The 19,139-nt window shown below is 39.6% G+C and overlaps 1 protein-coding gene across 5 annotated transcripts in view; it reads right to left on the bottom strand.

Moving 5' to 3' along the window:
• PDE7A (phosphodiesterase 7A) overlaps positions 1-19,139 on the bottom strand; it is a 91,698-nt gene that overhangs the window by 55,596 nt on the left and 16,963 nt on the right. Inside the window, exon 1 of one of the 5 annotated variants that reach the window (XM_016189976.2) lies at positions 1,983-2,179. The exons of the other annotated variants lie outside the window; for them this stretch is intronic. Coding sequence (XP_016045462.1) covers positions 1,983-2,042 — 60 coding nt within the window. The 5' untranslated portion in view covers positions 2,043-2,179. Of the gene's footprint in view, positions 1-1,982; positions 2,180-19,139 lie in introns of those variants that run through there. 5 annotated transcript variants of the gene reach the window in all.

Here is a 19,139-nt window from a genome sequence, read left to right as displayed (position 1 = left end):
ACCCCAGGATCTCAAGTATGGAAGCTACATGTACTCTACCACTGAGTTCCACTCAAATCACAATTCAAAAAAACTAGTTCTATTCAACTTTTAATGTTTTTTTTTTCTTTTGGTCTACAATTGTAACCTGAATTTCCTTAACTGTTTTCTGTATCTATCATTCTAACTTTTAAGAACCTCTCTTTTAATAATTTTCTCAAAAAAAAAATTTCTCTGTTCTTTTCACGACTGTTCTTTATATTCTTTGGTATGTCTTCAGCATTCTCTCCCCTGGAAATGTGTCACTAAATCTTTATTTCTAATCTAATGGTTTCACTGATAACCCCTTTACTAGCATTCACTGCCTTTGCTGTGAAGAAGTTACAGTTAAGATCATCCTTAGGAGGGACTCAGGCGATAGCGCAGTGGGTTAAGCGCGGGTGGCGCAAAGCGCAAGGACCGGCTTAAGGATCCCAGTTCGCTCCCCTGGCTCCCCACCTTCAGGGGGTCACTTCACAAGCGGTGGTGAAGCAGATCTGCAGGTGTCTGTCTTTCTCTCCCCCTCCTCTCTCCATTTCTCTCTGTCCTATCCAACAACAATAATTATAACAAAATAACAAGGGCAACAAAAGAGAGTAAGTACATAGATAAATACAAAAATATTAAAAAAAAAAAAAAGATCATCCTGAGGTTTAATCCATCTCTGGTTTTGCATTTGTGTCTGTGAACTCCCCCCACATATATATAACTGCTTGTCTAAGTACTTCAAATTTAGTTTGGATTGTTATTTTTCAAATTTCCTCTTCTACAGATTAGGAATTTTTCTGTTTTTCACTTGACCAAAGTAAATCTCATTTTTATAAATGATCACAAAAAAATAAAATCTATGAGTAAGTAGCTGCCAGTGCAGCAAAACTAACTCTGAACTTAAAAAAGCACAGGATTCTTAAACAGCTGTGCAGGCTGTCTATTCTGAGGGGCTTGTTCAGTCACATCCACAAAGGAAACAGGGCCACTTCAAGGAAGAGATAATCATGCTTAGAAAATCGTGCTCGCATGTGAGACACTTCATATCAGGGGTTAAACTTTGTTTGAAAAAGAAATGTAACTTTATAGAAGCTTTGTGTTGCTTAGCAAATAGAAATGATCATATAAATTTTAATACTCCCCAATTCCGTAATACAGAAAGAAAAAAGCAACATGTTGGGTGAACAGTATTGCTGTTTCTATACAAGTATAAACAAAATTATTTCAAACAATATAATCTTAAGCATTACTCATTTTAGTTTTAGGCTCTTGTCCAGAGGGCAAATGACCAGTATTCTTATCAGGCAATTCTCAAGCCTGATGTTTAGAATTTAACTTCAAAGACAGCAGATATGTAACATTTTATTTTTCCTCAATATATTACAAAAAAGGCAAATATTTTAGCAGTAGCAAGACTTTTATGATAGAGAGTAGAATTTAGTTTTTGTTTTTGTTTTTTTTTTAGTCTATTAACAGTTTAGAAAACCTCAAGGCACATTACATCTTATATAAGCATTAGCAGAGTCTTACTCCTAGGGATGCTTAAAGCATGTACACCAAAAATTTAGATTTTTTTTTTCAATAATCTTAAATGTTGAATATTTTTTATCATAAAACTTTCAAGGGAATGACGCTGAGGAGAGCTATTTTAATACTGAGAAATGATACCAGAAAAGGCCTCTAAGTACTTATAAGATCCAAGCATGAAAGTCACATGTAGTAATATTTGTTGTTTTGCCCAACTCCAGTATCACTTTCTTGAGGAAATGTTGATCTGCTGTAGTCACAATGCTACATTCCTATTCCCATACACAGTGTCTTAAGCTTTTCAGCTAACACGTAAAATGCGTAGTTGGTTTAATCAGAGAAACAACACCTGAGACAAAGGAATCATTCTACCAAATGGCTATTTTCATTGCTACCAAAGAAATAAACTCATGACTAATGCCACAACCCTAAAAATAAAGATGGCCTACCTTAGAGGTGATCCACTTGCTAAGAACTAAAGCTAGACACCAGATCAGTGTAATTCCCATTGGATCAGACAAAAGACTGCTCCATTCTCTCTCTACTCTCCCAAAAAGTAATGAGCAAGGAAAACTTGTTAGGACTTCAACAATAAACAGCTGTCCCAAGGCAGGAGCGGACAGTGACTGCCTTGAACCTCAGACAGCTGCCTTCAAACAAGATCACCTGACTCCTGTGAGACTGCCCTGCCAGCAGCCCTCCTTACCCAGCGCATGCTCAGTGTCGCCGCCCCACAGTTGGGGCAGTGCACCCAGTGAGGGGAGAAAGCATGAGTGAGGGCTGCCCTAACAAGTCTCACAGAATGCACACAGGAGAGGTCTCAAGCTAGCACCAACCACTTCTCTAATATTAACTCTGGCAGTACTTTCAAACAATCTCAAAAATGTTTAGCAGTACTAAAAATGTTCTTGTTCACTGCACATAGACTAGCTTTACAGGTATGATGTCCTGACATTTAAAAATACTAATGAGGCTTTAATCTTCTCAACTTTCCACATTGAATTTGTTCAATTTTTTTAGACCTAGGATTACTTCATGAATTCACAAGGACCGCCTGTGCTATTTAACAAGTCTGTTTGTTTTTATTGAGAAAACGAGTCCATCAGTACACTATGAAAAGAAGTGGAAAAGCATTGTTGTTTTAAGGCCCAATTACAATCTCATTTATATTACAGTTTTGACTAACTTTTTTTTTTTTTGTCCAGAGAGATGGGAAAGACACCACAGCACTAAGGCTCCCCCCCCCCCTTTAAGGTGGAAGACAGGCTCAAACCCAGGTTGTGCACATGGCAAAGCAGATGCATTATCCAGATGAAGTCAGTACCATAATGATGTTAATACTCCCGTTCTTTTCTTGGCTATAAAGGAGCTCTCAAATAGTAAAGTGTGGCTAAGTTCATCTTCTTCATGATCTCTCAGGACAGCTAGGAGGGTATCGATTGTATTGCTAAGAAAGTCGTTCAGAAAGCATTCACTGAAATGTTCAGTAAATATTAAGTGTACCAGGTCCTGTACAAGTTTCCACAGACTCCCATATTTCCTTGTGAAGCTTACAAAAGTCTACATTAATCAGTGTATACAAATAAGTATAACTTTGCACCTGTAACAAATACCATAATGCTGAGATAAACTACAAACAAAGTCTAATTTAGTTAGGAGGTTCATAAGCTTAAAATGTCGCTGAGTGAAATGAAGACGGAAGAATATCAAGAGGACTGGGAGAATTAGCTGACCAGATAAAACCAAGCAGGGGGAGAGGCTGGGCAGTAGCACGGGGGGGGGGGGGGGGTAAGGGGAGGAGGTAGCACAGTGGGTTAAGTACATGTGGCGTGAAGTGCAAGGACCTGCATAAGGATCCCGATTTGAGCCCCCGGCTCCCCACCTGCAGGTGAGTCGGTTCACAAGTGGTGAAGCAGGTCTGCAGGTGTCTATCTTTATACTCTCCCCCTCTGTCTTCCTCTCCTGTCTCCATTTCTCTGTCCTATCCAACAATGACGACATCAATACCAATAATAATAACTACAACAATAAAACAAGGGCAACAAAAGGGAAAATAATTTTTAAAAAAATTTTTAAATAAAAAATCATATATTAAAAAAAAACCAAGCAGGGTACACATCAATAGAAGGGAGGGGGGCAAAGGCCAGGAGAGGCTGTAATGCATGAAGAGGGTGAGACAGAGTAGAGCCCTGGTGATGAATCTGCTTTCATCTTAAAAGCTTTCTCTTTCTTTTTTTTTTTTTTTAAAAAATATTTATTCCCTTTTTGTTGCCTTAGTTTTATTGTTGTAGTTATTATTGTTGTTGTTACTGATGTCATTATTGGATAGGACAGAGAGAAATGAAGAGAGGAGGGGAAGACAGAGAAGGGGAGAGAGAGACAGACACCTGCAGACCTGCTTCACTGCCTGTGAAGAGACTCCCCTGCAGGTGGGGAGCTGGGGACTCTAAGGGGACCCTTATGCCGGTCCTTGTGTTAAAAGCTTTTTCTAATGTGCCAAGAGAAAACAGGCAGGTTCTGGTCAAATCTAGATAAATGAAGTAAGGGCTGGATGGGAAGTTAGGAGGCCACTGCAGATGTGCAGGAGAGAGGCAAGGAAAGCCTACACCATACGGCAAAGATGAGAGATGGACTAACCAAAGGAATACTCAGAATGTGTTAAGATGATGTCTAGCTAGGGTTCATGTAAGGATAAAACCATCTGCATATCAACAGTAGATAAATAGTGGTTCTAAATATTTGAAAATAGTTCAAATACTATTGTTTTCATTATCTCACCCTCAAAGTTTCTTTGAAAGAAACATTTAGACAAGGCAAAATGAATAAATCATGTTCTCAGGTAGGCGCCCATGGTGACATATTTGGTAGTACAAGCCACCATGTCCACGGACCTGAGCTCAAGTTCCTTGAAAGGCAAAACAGTGCTGTCTTTCTCCCTTAGTCAGGCTCTTCCTCCCCCCCTCCCTCCCTCCCTCTCTCTTTTATTGACACTAGAGTTATTTATTGCTGGCGCTTGGTGCCGACACTACAAATCCACTGATCCCACTGGCCCTCTCCCCCCACATACCCCCCCCTTCTCCCTCTCTATTATATTGGATGGGGCAGAGAGAAGTTGAGAATGGCAGATAGAGGAGAAAGACTCCCATGGACCTGCTTCACTACGTATAAGGCTTCCCCCCTGCAGGTTGGAAGTGGGGTCCTTGCATATGGTTATGCATGTGCTTAACAGGGTACTCCACTTCCTGCCTCATGCATCTCTTTCTCTCCCTTCTGTCTCTATCAGAATAAAGGAAAGAAGGGTGAGAAAAACAAAAACAAAAAGAAAAAATAAATGGCCAGAAGGAGTGGTAGAGTCATCACGTAGGAGCTGATAAGCCCGTTGGCAAGTAAAATGAAATAAATGTCGGGCAGTAGTGCAGGGGGTTAAGTGCACCGAGCCCCAGCAATAACCCCGGGGCAAAAACAATCAAATTAATGTACAATTATAAATAAAAATTGTTTAGGACCAGGTGGAGCACAGCTGGATGAACACACATGTTACCATGTACAAGGATGTGGGTTCAAGGACCCACTCTCCACTTGCAGGGGAGAAGCTTCATGAGGGTTGAAGCAGTACTGGCAGTGTTGCCCTTTCTCTCTCTCCCCTCTCAATTTCTCTATCAAATAAGTAAATTAAATCAAAATTTTTCTGACTTGAAGCCATTCATAATTCATGGTGATACATTTCTTACTAGATCTTTTAAATTACATATACTAAACTAATATACTACAATAAAAATTCTTGCATAAATCTAGGCAATGATTTTAAAAAAAATGCCGTGAAACTAGGTGTGACATGAGATAGTCAGGATCTCTGGTTACTCTATATTCTAGTAAGATTCCAGTAACTGAATTCATAGGCTGTCCAGGAATAGGATGCAACAAAAGGTGTATTAGCCAAACTCTGAGGAGTTTCGGCTAAAACAGACTTGAGGTTATTATTATGTACCATTCTAACTTGGAAAGCACACGCCAAACTACCTTACTAACACGACCCTTAGTCTAGGCATTCTTCTCATCTTCACACTTCCTCTCAACATGCCACTTAAAAAGAGTCGTTTTGAGAAGCAAATGCACTGTTATTGTTGGTACAGTACTGAAATCTTTTTTTATTAATGTTTTTTTGGCCAGCAGCGAGTTCAAGAATCTACATTTCTTCTCAGTCCAAAAAGAGACAAATGAGAAAAGAGAAAGAATCAGAATTTAGACACAGAAAAATAAGAGATGGAAAATATCCCAAACCCTCTCATTTATATAAATTATGGGTGAAATCATTTTTAAATTATTTATTTTTAGTGTCTTTTTTTATTGGCTAGAGATATCCAAAAATCAAGAAGGAACAGGGAAATAGAGAGGGATAGAGACAGGGAGACACCTGCAGCCCTACTTTACCACTTCCGAAGCTTTCCCCCTGCAAGTCGGGACTCGGGGCTTGAACCTGGATCCTTGTGCATTGTAACACACACTCTCAACCAGGTGTGCCATCTTCTAGCCCCCAAAATGTGAATGTCATTGTCAAACTGGTATGTCTTTATGAGATTACATTTAAAACCTAGAAAATTCCTCTAAAAGCTAGTTTCCAGGGTCAAATGATATATAGATAAAAAAACATAGATAAAAGAAAAATGGTCTCCTTTACACTAACAACACATGTATTCTTTTACATTAAATGTCTCCGTATATCTCAAATCCTTAGCAAAACATGGTGAGGCAACAACAATCACTTGATTATACTAGAGAAATTTCTACATAGGCTATGGCTCAACTTAAAACCAGCATCTTAGCAGAAAATGTAAACTGTTTTTGCCTTTCTGAGGCTTATGAAACTAGTAGCTGAAAAACTTACTATGCACAGACCTCAGTATTTTAGAAGTGTGATCAACAGAAAGGAAAGGCATGGCTTCAATCACTGTATTTTAGAGAAGCAATTCAAGTGCAAATTTTTATGCTGAGGCTCTCTGCCACCACAGGACACCTGCCAATCTTGGCAATAACCTTTAGCCATCCATAAAGAGATTCATCATGACCCTCTCTTGACCAAATTAGGTTAACTTCATTTGCATTGACATCAGTGTCTATAATTTTGGATCTCATGGACAGAAATAGCCTATCCCACAGTTCTTTATACAAATGTAGTGGCAAAAGAAAAGTATAACTATATTTATAATAGAAAATTGGGAATATCATAGTTAAAACTCTGCAGTTATGCTTTTATCATTTTGAATCCCAGTCAGTTTTAATAACAATAAATCAGGGTAGTTTTTTGTTTATTTTTGTTTGAGTAGTTTATTATTTATTTTAATGAGATAGATACAGAGAGAGCCCAGAGCACTGCTCAGCTCTGGCTTATGATGGCATTAGGGACTGAACCTGGAACCTCAGAGCCTCTGGCATATGAGCCTTTTGCATAACCATTATCATGTCCCATTCTTTTGTTTTATCTCATGTATGAGCTTGTTATTGTTAAAATGGTATAAATTTCAGGAGATAGAAAGTGGGCCAAAAATTTATCCTTTGTTAATAAAAATCATTTTAAAACTGTGGTTACATGGAAAATTACCAGTTAACAGGCCTGGTGGTGGCACACCTGGTTGAGTCCCCCCATTACATTGCACAAAGGCCCAAGTTCAAGCCCCAGTTCCAGCCTGAGGGGGGAAGCTCCACAAGTGGGAAAGCAGTGCTGCAGGTATCTCACCCTCTCCTCTCAATCTGCCCCTACCCAAACAAGCAAATAGTAAAATAATAAAATACTAAAAAATAGTAAAATAATAAAGTTACCAATTAAGATTATTGTGTCATACTGATTTAGAGTTTTAAATAAAGTATTTTGTCAAATTGTATTCAGCATGTGACTAGTCCTAGTATAAAGGGAATAATAAAAATACTTCAACATTTTACAAATGTTTGATCCAATAAGATAAATTTAAATCTTATAATATTAAAAGCACTTAAGAGATTTGTTAATGGAACTATTGTTATTCACAACTTTTCTGAGTTATGGAAAAGTGAAAATGACCACAATTACTAACAAACAAAAACCAAGAGAATATATTTGCAATTACAGAATTTAGAACTCAGGGAAAGTATAAGGCTACTATTATATTAGACCAGGATTCCATCAGAGACATATCTTTCAGCAAGACTGCAGAAATCTCTAGTGGCATCTTTAAGATAAAGAGAGAACATGGGGGGTCAGGCGGTAGTGCAGCGGGTTAAGTGCACATGGCACAAAGCACCAAGACAGTGTAAGGATCCCAGTTTGAGCCCCTGGCTCCCCACCTGCAGGGGAGTCACTTCACAGGTAGTAAAGCAGGTCTAAAGGTGTCTGTCTTTATCTCCCCCTCTCTGTCTTCCTCTCCTCTCTCCATTTCTATCCATCCTATCCAACAATGAATGACATCAACAACAACAATAACCACAACAGGGCTACAACAACAAGGGCAACAAAAGGGGGGAAAATGGCCTCCAGGAGCCATGGATTCATGGTGCAGGCACTGAGCCCCAGCAATAACCCTGAAGGCAAAAAAAAAAAAGAGAGAGAGAGAACATGAAGCACATTCTACAGTTAGGCAAGCGCTTAGCCACCGAACAAATAGCTCTAGACTCCAGAGATTAAGCACTTGAAACTAAACAAGTGGAAGAAATCTAGAATTTTTAGCAGGACTCTGCACTTAACCTTGTCTTATACCACAATTTACTTATGAAGATACAGGACAGACAGATGTATAACAAATCTTCATGTAAAACACGAGCTAAAACAACATGTTTAATTTTTTTAAAGTTTTAAAAAAGAATCAGGTCTACATTTTTATGTAGATTGCATGATGTAGAACAGCGGAAGTGGTTTAAAAACAGCTTCCCTAAGGGCCAGGGAGGTGGCTCAGTGTGCATGTCTCTCTCACACACATACACACGCACAATAAAAGTAATTTTTAAAAAATAGGTCGGGGTGTATTGCGTCAAAGCAAAGGACTTTGGGGAGGGAGAGCACAAAGTGAAACATGGACTGGACATGAGTACTGCACCAAAGCAAACGACTCTAGGGAGGGAGGAGGAGGATAGGAAGAAAACTTTGGGAACCTATTACACAGTGAATTGTATGCGGGGGGTCGCGTGGTAGCGCAGTGGGTTAAGCGCACGTGGCGCGAAGCGCAATGACCAGCGTAAGGATACCAGTTCAAGCCCCCGCTGGTGAAGCAGGTCTACAAGTGTCTGTTTCTCTCTCCACCTCTCTATCTTCCCCTCTTCTCTCTATTTCTCTGTCCTATCCAACAACGATGACATCAGTAACAACAAAAATAATAACCACAACAACAATAAAAAAAGGGTAACAAAAGAGGGGAAAAGCAAATTAAAAAATAGAGACTTAAAAAAATAAATTGTATGCATGTCAATTATTGTACTGTAAAGCATTAACCCCCCTCAATTAAAAAAAATAAAGGGAGGAAAGAAAGAAGAAGGGCCCCCACAACTATGGACATCTAATTTTTGACAAGGGCCCCAAACTATTAAATGGACTTGGCTCACTTTACCTGACTCCTTCACCACAAAAAATCTCTGAATTAGAGTTATTTTAGGATGCGGTGTGAGGGGGCTGAGACTAGAGAAGAAAAAAAATCTTGTGGACCATGCTAGGAGTCTGAATTTTAGACAAAAGATAAGGGGATAAACCTACAAAGGTTTGTTAAAAGAGTCATGGAATCATATTTTGAAAAGGAAAATGTATTGGAATGCATTAATATAGTGAAAGACCTTATTAGACTTCAGGGAGTTCATAAGAAGTCTGTTACTTTAATCCAAAATGGGATGGTGATTGGTTGAAATAGTGCGCATGGGAATAGAGAAAGGAGATGGGCTTCAAGAGACTGATTTATCTCTACGGTCACAGGGGTTGTTCAAGTGTCCTAGTGGCAACCAAGTGGAAGTGTTTATTCAGCTGCTGGACTTGTGAGTCTCCGGGTCCAGAGAGAGAAGTATGCTTGTGAGAAAGACTTGAGAGTAACACTTAAGACTTTATGATGGGGGGTCGGGCTGTAGCGCAGCGGGTTAAGCGCAGGCCGTGGCGCAAAGCACAAGGACCGGCGTAAGGATCCAAGGACCGGCGTAAGGATCCCGGTTCGAACCCCGGCTCCCCACCTGCAGGGGAGTCGCTTCACAGGCGGTGAAGCAGGTCTGCAGGTGTCTGTCTTTCTCTCCTCCTCTCTGTCTTCCCCTCCTCTCTCCATTTCTCTCTGTCCTATCCAACAACGACGACAACAACAATAATAACTACAACAATAAAACAAGGGCAACAAAAGGGAATAAATAAAATAAAATAAATAAAAAATAAAAGACTTTATGATGAATAATTTGTTGAAGAGAGAGAACAGTTAAAAAATCAAAATATTTATATTTAAAAACAGGAGAGAAAAGATGAAAGGCCAAAACGGTTAATTATTCAAAAGAGCAGACCACCATACTATTTCTAGTTTCTCTCATACGTATATACACATAACATTGCTCTCCTTCTGACATCTCGGAAATGTTAAAGCCAGTAAAAAAACATCTTTTAAGTATAGTACAAAAAGCAAGGGACAAAAAGGTCATTCCTCAACAAGTCTCAAACTGAATACCCTATTAGGACTTGAAAATTCCTACCAGTGCAGGCATGGCACTCCTGACTTGAGTATACGCATTACAGTGTTTAAGAAGCCAGATGCAAGCCCTTGGTCCTTCCCTGTACAGCGTAAGCTTCGTAAGCAGTACCGTGCTGCAGGTGCCTCTTCTCTGTCCCTCTCTCCCTCTCCCTCCCCTTTCAATTTACCTGTCTCTCTATCTAAATAAATGAATAAATAAACAAATAAATAGATAATTTTTAAGTTCCTACAAAACCTGGGCTAGTGGAGGTAGAAATCCGAGTTCAATTCTCTGTCCCACCTCCATGTAGCCTCCTTATACTCTTTTGAAAGATAAAACAATATATAGCAGTAATATTAAAATCCTTCCATAAAGTTCTGTAATGGGCACTGATTTGGAAAAAAAAAAAAAAAAAAAAAACACCAGAATATCCCTAACCCTAACCAAGACAAAACCTGGCCTTCTATTATTGGTGTTATTAGGTAAGGAGTATGAATCTGTTTAGCAAAGTTTCTGAGATAAATCTATTCAATAGGAGATTAATTTGTAGAACTTATCATTGTAAACAAATGAAAATGCTAGGAAACTGGCAGAGGCAGGGCTACATAAAGCTACATAACTAAAACTAGCTGTTACCTGGAGGTTAAAAAAAATGGGTGATCCTTAGCTTTGCATTTTTCACAACCTCGTGAGTATGTGAGTTAAAAAAAAACAAAAACAAAAAAACCAACCAGTGTCCAGGGTCTGGTCAAACTATAGAGCACATCCCACTTTACTAATACTGATGGGATATAATAGGAAAGAATTATTACTTTCTCATTTAAATAAATAAGTTGTACCAAATCACATACAAAGTGACAACAACCAGTTTGGAGAACATAATACAAATTTATGCAGATTGGAAAAAAAAAAGATGTTCTTCTTTGGCTTGCTGCCACTTTGAGTAACATAACTGCATATTGTCCTGTTTAAGTTACTTTTATTTTTTTATTTTTATTTTTTGCCTCCAGGGTTATTTCTGGGGCTCAGTGCCTGTACCATGAACCCACTTACTGCTCCTGGAGGCCATTTTTTCCTTATTGTTGCCCTTTTTTTTTTTTTAATCATTATTGTAGTTATTACTATTGTTGCTATTGCTGCTGTTGTTGGCTAGGACAGAGAAATGGAGAGAGGAGGGGAAGACAGAGAGGGGGGAGAGAAAGATAGACACCTGCAGACCTGCTTCTCTGCCTGTGAAACGATCCCCCTGCAGGTGGGGAGCCGGGGGTTCCAAGCGGGATCCTCACGCCGGTCCTTGTGCTTTGTGCCACTTGCGCTTAACCCGCGGTGCTACACCCTAACCCCGTTTAAGTTACTTTTTGCTTTCAAGAATTTTGTCTCTCAATTCATGTGTCTAGGTGTGAGTATGTCTCTGTATGTATCCCACTGAAGATTACTGAACTGCTAAATGAGAAATTAGTAGTTTCAAAGTTTTTCATCAGACTTGGAAAGTTTTCCAAAGTCTTGCCTCTGTAACAATCAACCTAACTTGGTTTTATTATTGCAGGTTTTTTTCCTTTCCATTACATATGTATTATACATTATGTTTTCCACAGATCTCTGAAGTTCTGTTCATGTAATCCTCTTGTTTTTCAGAGTCCAACCTATTATCCTTTAAATTTATTAGATTTTTAATTGGCATCCACACCTGCTGTAGAATCTACCAAGTTTTTCATTTCAGCTACTCTTCAACTTTAGAATTTCCATTAGATTTTTTAATCTTATTTTGGAATGTTTATATTGGTAGTAAAATTGAAAACCTGTACAGTGTTTCTACATATGTTTTACTGAATTTCTTCTAATGTTATTATCTTACATAAATCATAGTACATTTGTCAAAAAGTGAAAATTAGCACAAAGCTATCCATTTCAGCAGTGTCTTAACTTCTTGTCGTTTCAGGATCCAATTATAATACTGCATTGCACTGAGTAATTATGTGTCCTTGTCATATTTCCTAGTTTTTTTCTTGTTTGTCATGACCTTCAAAGCTTTCAAGAATACTTTTTAGGAGCTTCTTTAGCATGATCCTGACTTTTATACTGGTCTTGGGAAAGAGTAGATAATAAAAATGAGATACCATACCCTCTCACACATCATATCACAGATTGTTTTTTTGAGAGAGTGTCATTGCTTTAAATAATTTCTGTATGCTCCATTTATTGACTTAAAATAATTATAATTTCCTTTAACAATTTAACCATAGTTTTTCTAGTTCTTTTAATACTTGTAAAGTTAATTTGAAGTCTTTCCAAAATCGACATTTAGGACATGTCAATTCAATTTCTTTACTTTTCTTTTTTTTTCAATTTGGTAAATGAACTCAAGGCCTGTGCATGTGAATCACCACTAAGAAGCCCACCACCCCAGGGTCAACTGTTTCATTTTTTTTTATTTAGAGAAAGGAAAGAGAGGTGAGAAAAATCAGAGTGATGAGAGATACCACAAACCACAAATTGATTCAATGTTTAATTTGTCCAGTTGCTAACATAAAACATTTTGTAACCATTTTCCTTTGGTTTAATACTCTCTAGTGCCATATTTCGTGCTTATGCTGAAAACAAAGTGTGTTAATTGAAGATTGTGTCCCACAGGGGTCTAATCTTTGAAGACAACTGAAGCCTGAAATAGAGACCTTTCATAAAGTCCTTAAGGGTTTAAGTTATCATCTGAATACAAATATCACTTAAAGAAGACTCTCCAGAAGCCCCTTAGTCATCAAAGAACAGTGGCCATCTAGAGAAGGCACAGGGAACTTTAAAAGTAGGAGAAATTGGGTGGGGGTATAGCATAATGGTTATGCAAAAGGACTTTCATGCCTGAGGCTCTCAAGTCCCAGGTTCAATCCCCCACACCCCAATTAACCAGATCTGAGCAGTGCTCTGGTAAAAAATAAATAAATAAATAAATAAATAAATAGTAGGAGAAATTACCTGGTACAGAGGGGGTGGGGTGGGGAGACTGCATTAAGCAGAGCAGAAAGTTGGACTGTCAGTAGGAGTGGGTCACTGATGGCAATTTAGAGGTTTGACACATTTTTTATATGCACTAGATACCTACTTTGTATAAGGCACTGGGTTAACCAGACCTAAGTAAACAGTGTCTAGTCATTTTAATATTTATTTATGTATGTATTTATTCCCTTTTGTTGCCCTTGTTTTGTTGTTATTATTGTTGTTATTGATGTCATCATTATTGGACAGGACAGAGAGAAATGGAGAGGAGAAGACAGAGAGGGGGAGAGAAAGACACTTGCAGACCTGCTTCACTGCTTGTGAAGCGACTCCCCTGCAGGTGGGGAGCTGGGGGCTTGAACCAGGATCCTTACACTGGTCCTTGCACTCTGTGCCACCTGCGCTTAACCCGCTGCGCTACCACCTGACTCCTTCATTTTAATTTTTTAAGATGTAATACAAGACATGCAAAGTACTAGAAAGGGGCTGGGTGGTGGCGTACCTACTTGTGTGCACACATGAACATGCACAAGGACCTAAGTTCAAACCCCTGGTCCCCACCTGCAAAGGGGAAAGCTTCACGGATGGTAAAACAGTGTTGCAGGTATCTGTCTCTCTCTCCCAACTCTACTTCCCACTCCCCTCAATTTTTCTGTCTCTATCCAATAAATGATAAAATATTTAGGGTGGAGGTAGACAGCATAATGGTTATACAAGAGACTCTCATGCCTGAGGCTCCGAAAGTCCCAAAATAAAAAATAGGAAAAAAAAAAAAGACCTAGAAAGATAGCTCAGCCTATTAATAGTAGCACCTTCCATGTCTGAGGTCCCAGAGACTAAAGATTCAGCCCTGAGCCCCACCTTATCTCTCCCCTAAAAAGTAATTAAATAACTTTAATTGAAACTTCTTGGGGCTTGGAAGGTGGTGCAGTAAATATGGCACTGAACTTGGAAGCATGACCCCCAAGTTTGATTCCCAGCATCTCAGGTGCCAGAATGATGCTTGGGTTCTATCTTGTGATAATTAAAAAACAACAACAACAACATTTGGAACTTTCCTTTATATTTAATGTTTACCACAGCACTACTCAGCTCTGGCTTATGGTGATAGGGGGGACTGAACCGGGGTTTGGAACCTCACGGATGAGAGACTCTTTACATAACCATTAAGCTATCTACTCCCTTGCTGAAACTTCCCTGGGGAGAGGGGAGAGAAAGGGAGAGGGAGAAGGAGAGGGAGAGGGAGAGAGAGAAGGAGAGGGAGAGAGAGAGAGGGAGAGAGAGAAATGGAGAGAGAAGAGAGGGAGGGGGGAGAAATAGGTAGATAGATAGATAGATAGATACCAAACATCATTCAGTTATAGCTTAAGGTGGCATGGGGACTGAACCTGGGACCTCTGGGTCTCAGTCATGACAATCTAGTGTATTACTGGTACTCTATCTCCATGCCCCTAAACAATGTCTACTCTCTCTCTCTCTCTCTTTTTAATTATTATTTTTTAACACTGGCTACTCTTAAGCTCATAGTCTATTCAAATATACTGAGATCAGAGCAGGTCAGTGTACAATACAAAGTCAGCTGTTTGAAGAGTTAATACTAAGCTGTAAACCTCAAAAACTGCAGAGTTGGTTAAAAAAGTCAAGTAAATCAGTGGAGACAAAGTTGTGCTAGCTGGACTCAAGAGGCAAAGAAGGTTCTGGATGAATGGGAATCCCAGTATTCAAGAGGTGACACGATGGGCTTTAAGAGCCCTTCAAAATTATGTACAGGAGCCAGGAGGTAGTACACATTATCACCATGCTCAAGGACCTGGGTTCAAGGCCCCATCCTCAAGTAGGGGGGATGCTTCACGAGTGGTGAAGTAGGTCTGCAGGAGTCTTTCTCCCTCTCTCAGTATCCCCCTTCTCTCTCAATTTCTCTCTGTCCTATCAATAAAATATAAAGAAAGAAAAAAAGGTTATACAGATTCTGTATGGGGTGTGTATGTTCTTAGAGCTATCAACTAGTTCTGTGAGGTACAGGTATCCAAACCCTCAATGCATTTATTTACAAATAATACAACTATACTTTTATGTACTTACCAAAATATAATTAGGACCTCAAATAAGGTTAAAATAAATAAAAATCCTAAAATTTTAACATTTTATTCAGTATTTGAAAGAGGCAGAGACCACAGCTCCCCCACCCACTGAGTTCTCTTTGGTGTGGTCCATGCTACTATGAATATGGTGAGAGTTAAACGTGTTCTCCTGACTCCTAAAATTTCATTTTTTCAACCTTCAATGCACATCTTGCATGGATCACTTGAATGTGACACTAAGATGTTCAAACATGAAAAAAGGAAAAATGCTGATGAGACATTAACGGGAAAATAAAAATTTGAAAACCTTAAATTTGCTAAAACTGTACCTCTAACTGAAATGAGCTGAGGCTGAAACTAAGTTCCCAAAGGACTAGGTTTAGACAAAGGGACACGATGGCGTGAGACTGAGCTGAACTCCAAGTGTTGATAAACTGACACACTACAATAAACTCGAAGACTTGGTGTCACCTCCCCACCCCCCCAGTCCCTTCTGTTACACTGGAGAGTAACTAGCTTTGTCCTAGGGGGAAATGTCAGGGCCATGTAGCAGGAGAAGTTTTTTGTGTAAGGGAGGATCTGTGAGAGGAGGAATGATCCGGCTCTTTTATTATCCTCCACCTCCACTCATATAAAAAGATGACAGTCCTGGGGGTCGGGTGATAGCACACCGGGTTAAGTGCACATAGTACCAAGCACAGGGACCTACACAAGGTTGAGTCCCTGGCTCCCCACCTGCAGGGTGTCACTTCGAAAGTGGTGAAACAGGTCTGCGGGTGTCTACCTTTCTCTTCCCTTCCTCTCTCAACTTCTCTCTGTCTCAGTACAGTAGCAGCATCGGCAACAACAAAGGAAGAGATGACCACAAGGAGCAGTAGATTCTAGATTCGAGGTGCAGGCACCAAGCTCCAGCAATAACCCTGGAGAACCAAAAAAAAAAAAAATCCTTTGAGAGGGGCTTAATCTGAATCAATATAGTCCCGGACTGCACAATAAAGCAGATTTTCCTTTTATGTAAAAGTTGGTTAGCAAGATTCCAGTTTTCTGTAGCATCAGGCAGTGAGTCTTTTTATTAACTTCAGTCCAAAAATAAAGTTTGTCACTTCTTGGAACTTCTTTTAATAAAACCACCCCAATTCTTCTTATAGAAACAAATAATAAGCAATTGCTATTTCTATTACAATGCACAGGCCTCCCATTCTAATTCTGGATTTTTACTTCCCACTCACCAGAAACATGAGCCCTCACAACAGCGCAGCAGAAAGGAACTAAGATTTAAATAAGAGAATTCTAAGTTCAAACCTCAGAGACAATATTCATAGTTATGTCACTCTGAGTTTTTTTTTTTCTAAATTTCAATGAATCCTTAAAGACTTGCATAACTTCAGAGATTAAGATGGCTTCAGCCACACACTTTACCATGCTCAAGGATCTGGTTTTGATCCCCTCATGACCATATGCAAAGGGAAACTTCACAAGCAGATCTCCTCATTCCCTCCCCATTCCTTTATTTTTTTAGGAGGGGGTGGGGAGAAAAGAGAGCCTACTGGGAGCAGTGGAATTGTTCAGAAACAAAGTCACAGCAACAAAAAGTGAAATAAGTGGCGAAGCAGATGAAGCACTGTACTAGCAAGCGTGTGGCCCTGAGTATAATGCTTGGATTACATATGTCAGAGTGAGGCTATGGCCGCTCTCCCTTGGTGAAATAAAGATTTTTTGGTTAGCTGTTGTCTTTTTTAAAAAATTTTATTTATTTTCCTTTTTGTTGCCCTTGTTGTTTTTATTGTTGTTGTAGTTATTACTGTTGTCGTCACTGTTGGATAGGACAGAGAGAACTGGAGAGAGGAGGGGAAGACAGAGAGGGGGAGAGAAAGAGAGACACCTGCAGACCTGCTTCACTGCCTGTGAAGCGACTCCCCTGCAGGTGGGGAGCTGGGGGCTCGAACCAGGATCGTTACAGTGGTCCTTGCACTTCACGCCACATGTGCTTAACCCTGCTGCGCTACCGCCCAACTCCCCTAGCTATTGTCTTTTTTAAAGATTATAAAGATAATAAAATTTATATGAGTGTTGAAAAAAAGATTCATTCTCAAGTCATTATACCAGAAGTCATATTTTACTGTTTGTTTGCCTCCAACGCCTTTCACTGCCCGATTCCACCATTTCCCCCCTAGATAGAAGCTGAGAGACAGAGGAGAAATACTATGGCAGCACTCAACTGTTGCTGAAGCTTGTCATCCGCATGGTGCCCCCATGTGGTAGCCAGGGGCTCCCAACCAGGTCCTTGAACAAAGTTAAGTATGTGTTCTGCTGGGTGAGCCAGATCCTAGCCCCTCCCCCCAACATTTTTTTTAATTAGTGAATTAATATTGCATTATAATGGGAAGAGGATACAAACAGACTCTTCACCAAAGAAGATACCTAGAGAACCAACAGACATATGAAAAAAAAAATTTTTTAAGACGGTTTTAATATCCTAGGGGAAGTTTAGAAAGGGTATAAAGATGAATGTGTAACTGGGAGTAGATGGGACTATAAAACAGAATGAATACAATTTGGGATTCATTACAAAGACAGTTATGGCTACACCTAATTTGACATGATATGCATTAAAACAAGAGGTTTTCTTTACTCTTCTGCCTCAAACACTACGGATTATACAGTAAGGGCACACAGTGAAAGGTTAACAAGAGTACTGCTTCTGCACAGGTGAAACAGGTCATCTGGACAGTGCAGCTGCTTTGCCTTGCAAATCTTAGGGCTCTAAAGGAGGGAGAAGAGAAGGAATTGAAAAGGGGTGAGGACGTGGTGTCCTATGGTAGAAGACGACAAGTTAGTAGAGGGTGTGTGGTGTGGTGTGTTGACATATATCATGGGGAGTCATGAAATGTACACCTGTGACAACAGCCTTGTAAACCAGCACTTCACCGAATAAAATGACCTCAAAAGAAACAAGCCCCCACTTTCTCATCCCATGCACCGCTGCCACCACCTGGTTCAAGACTTCTCCCACCTTCGTATACTGGGTGCCCTGTGCTTTCCCAAACTCCTCCCACCTCCTCCCTTTACAGTCCTTGGCTCAACTACAATAGACCACAGCTAGTCTAAGTTTCAATGGACGCTTTCCTTTTTTTTGAGTCATATATTCTGTTTATGGATAAGATCGTTGGGTGGTCATCCTTATACTTCTGGCTTATCTCATTTAACATGATTCCTTCAGGTTCCATCCAGAATGGAGCAAATGAGATTTCATAATTTCTTTCAACTGAGTAGTATTCCATTGTGCACATACTCCACAACTAAACTGTTCATCATTACTGAAGCTGATTTTTCAGATAGAAAAGCAGAGATGGAGAGACAGAAAAACAGTATCAAAATTTCCTTCAGTTTGGTGGGGACCTGGCTGAAACTTAGGTTGTGTGCATGACAAAGCAAGCCCACTATCCAAGTGAGCTATCATGCTGGTTCGATGCCACAACTTTGTTAACCATTCATCTGTCATTGGACATTTGGGTCGTTTTCAAACTCAGGCTGTTGAAAACACAAATATACTCTTCAGATAAGTGTTTCTGTGTCCTTTGGATAAATTTCTAGGACAGGGATTGTAGGATCGTATGATAGATACACTTGCAATATTCTGAGGAATCTCCAGACTACTTTCCATAGGAGCTGAACCAGTTTTAGTCCTACCAACAGTGTAGAAGAGTCCTTTTCTCCCCATATCTCACCAGCTTTTGCTATTTGCCCTTTTTAATGTATGCTTTTTACAGGTGTGAGGTGGTATGTTATTGTTGTCTTGATTTATACTTCCATGATAACCTGTGACTGAGTGCATTTGTTCAAATGTCTACTGGTCCTCTGGGTATCTTCTTTAGTGAG

This window comes from Erinaceus europaeus, chromosome 1 (assembly GCF_950295315.1).
Source record: "Erinaceus europaeus chromosome 1, mEriEur2.1, whole genome shotgun sequence".
Lineage (NCBI taxonomy): Eukaryota > Metazoa > Chordata > Mammalia > Eulipotyphla > Erinaceidae > Erinaceus > Erinaceus europaeus.
This window is presented reverse-complemented; position numbering and strand designations above follow the sequence as displayed.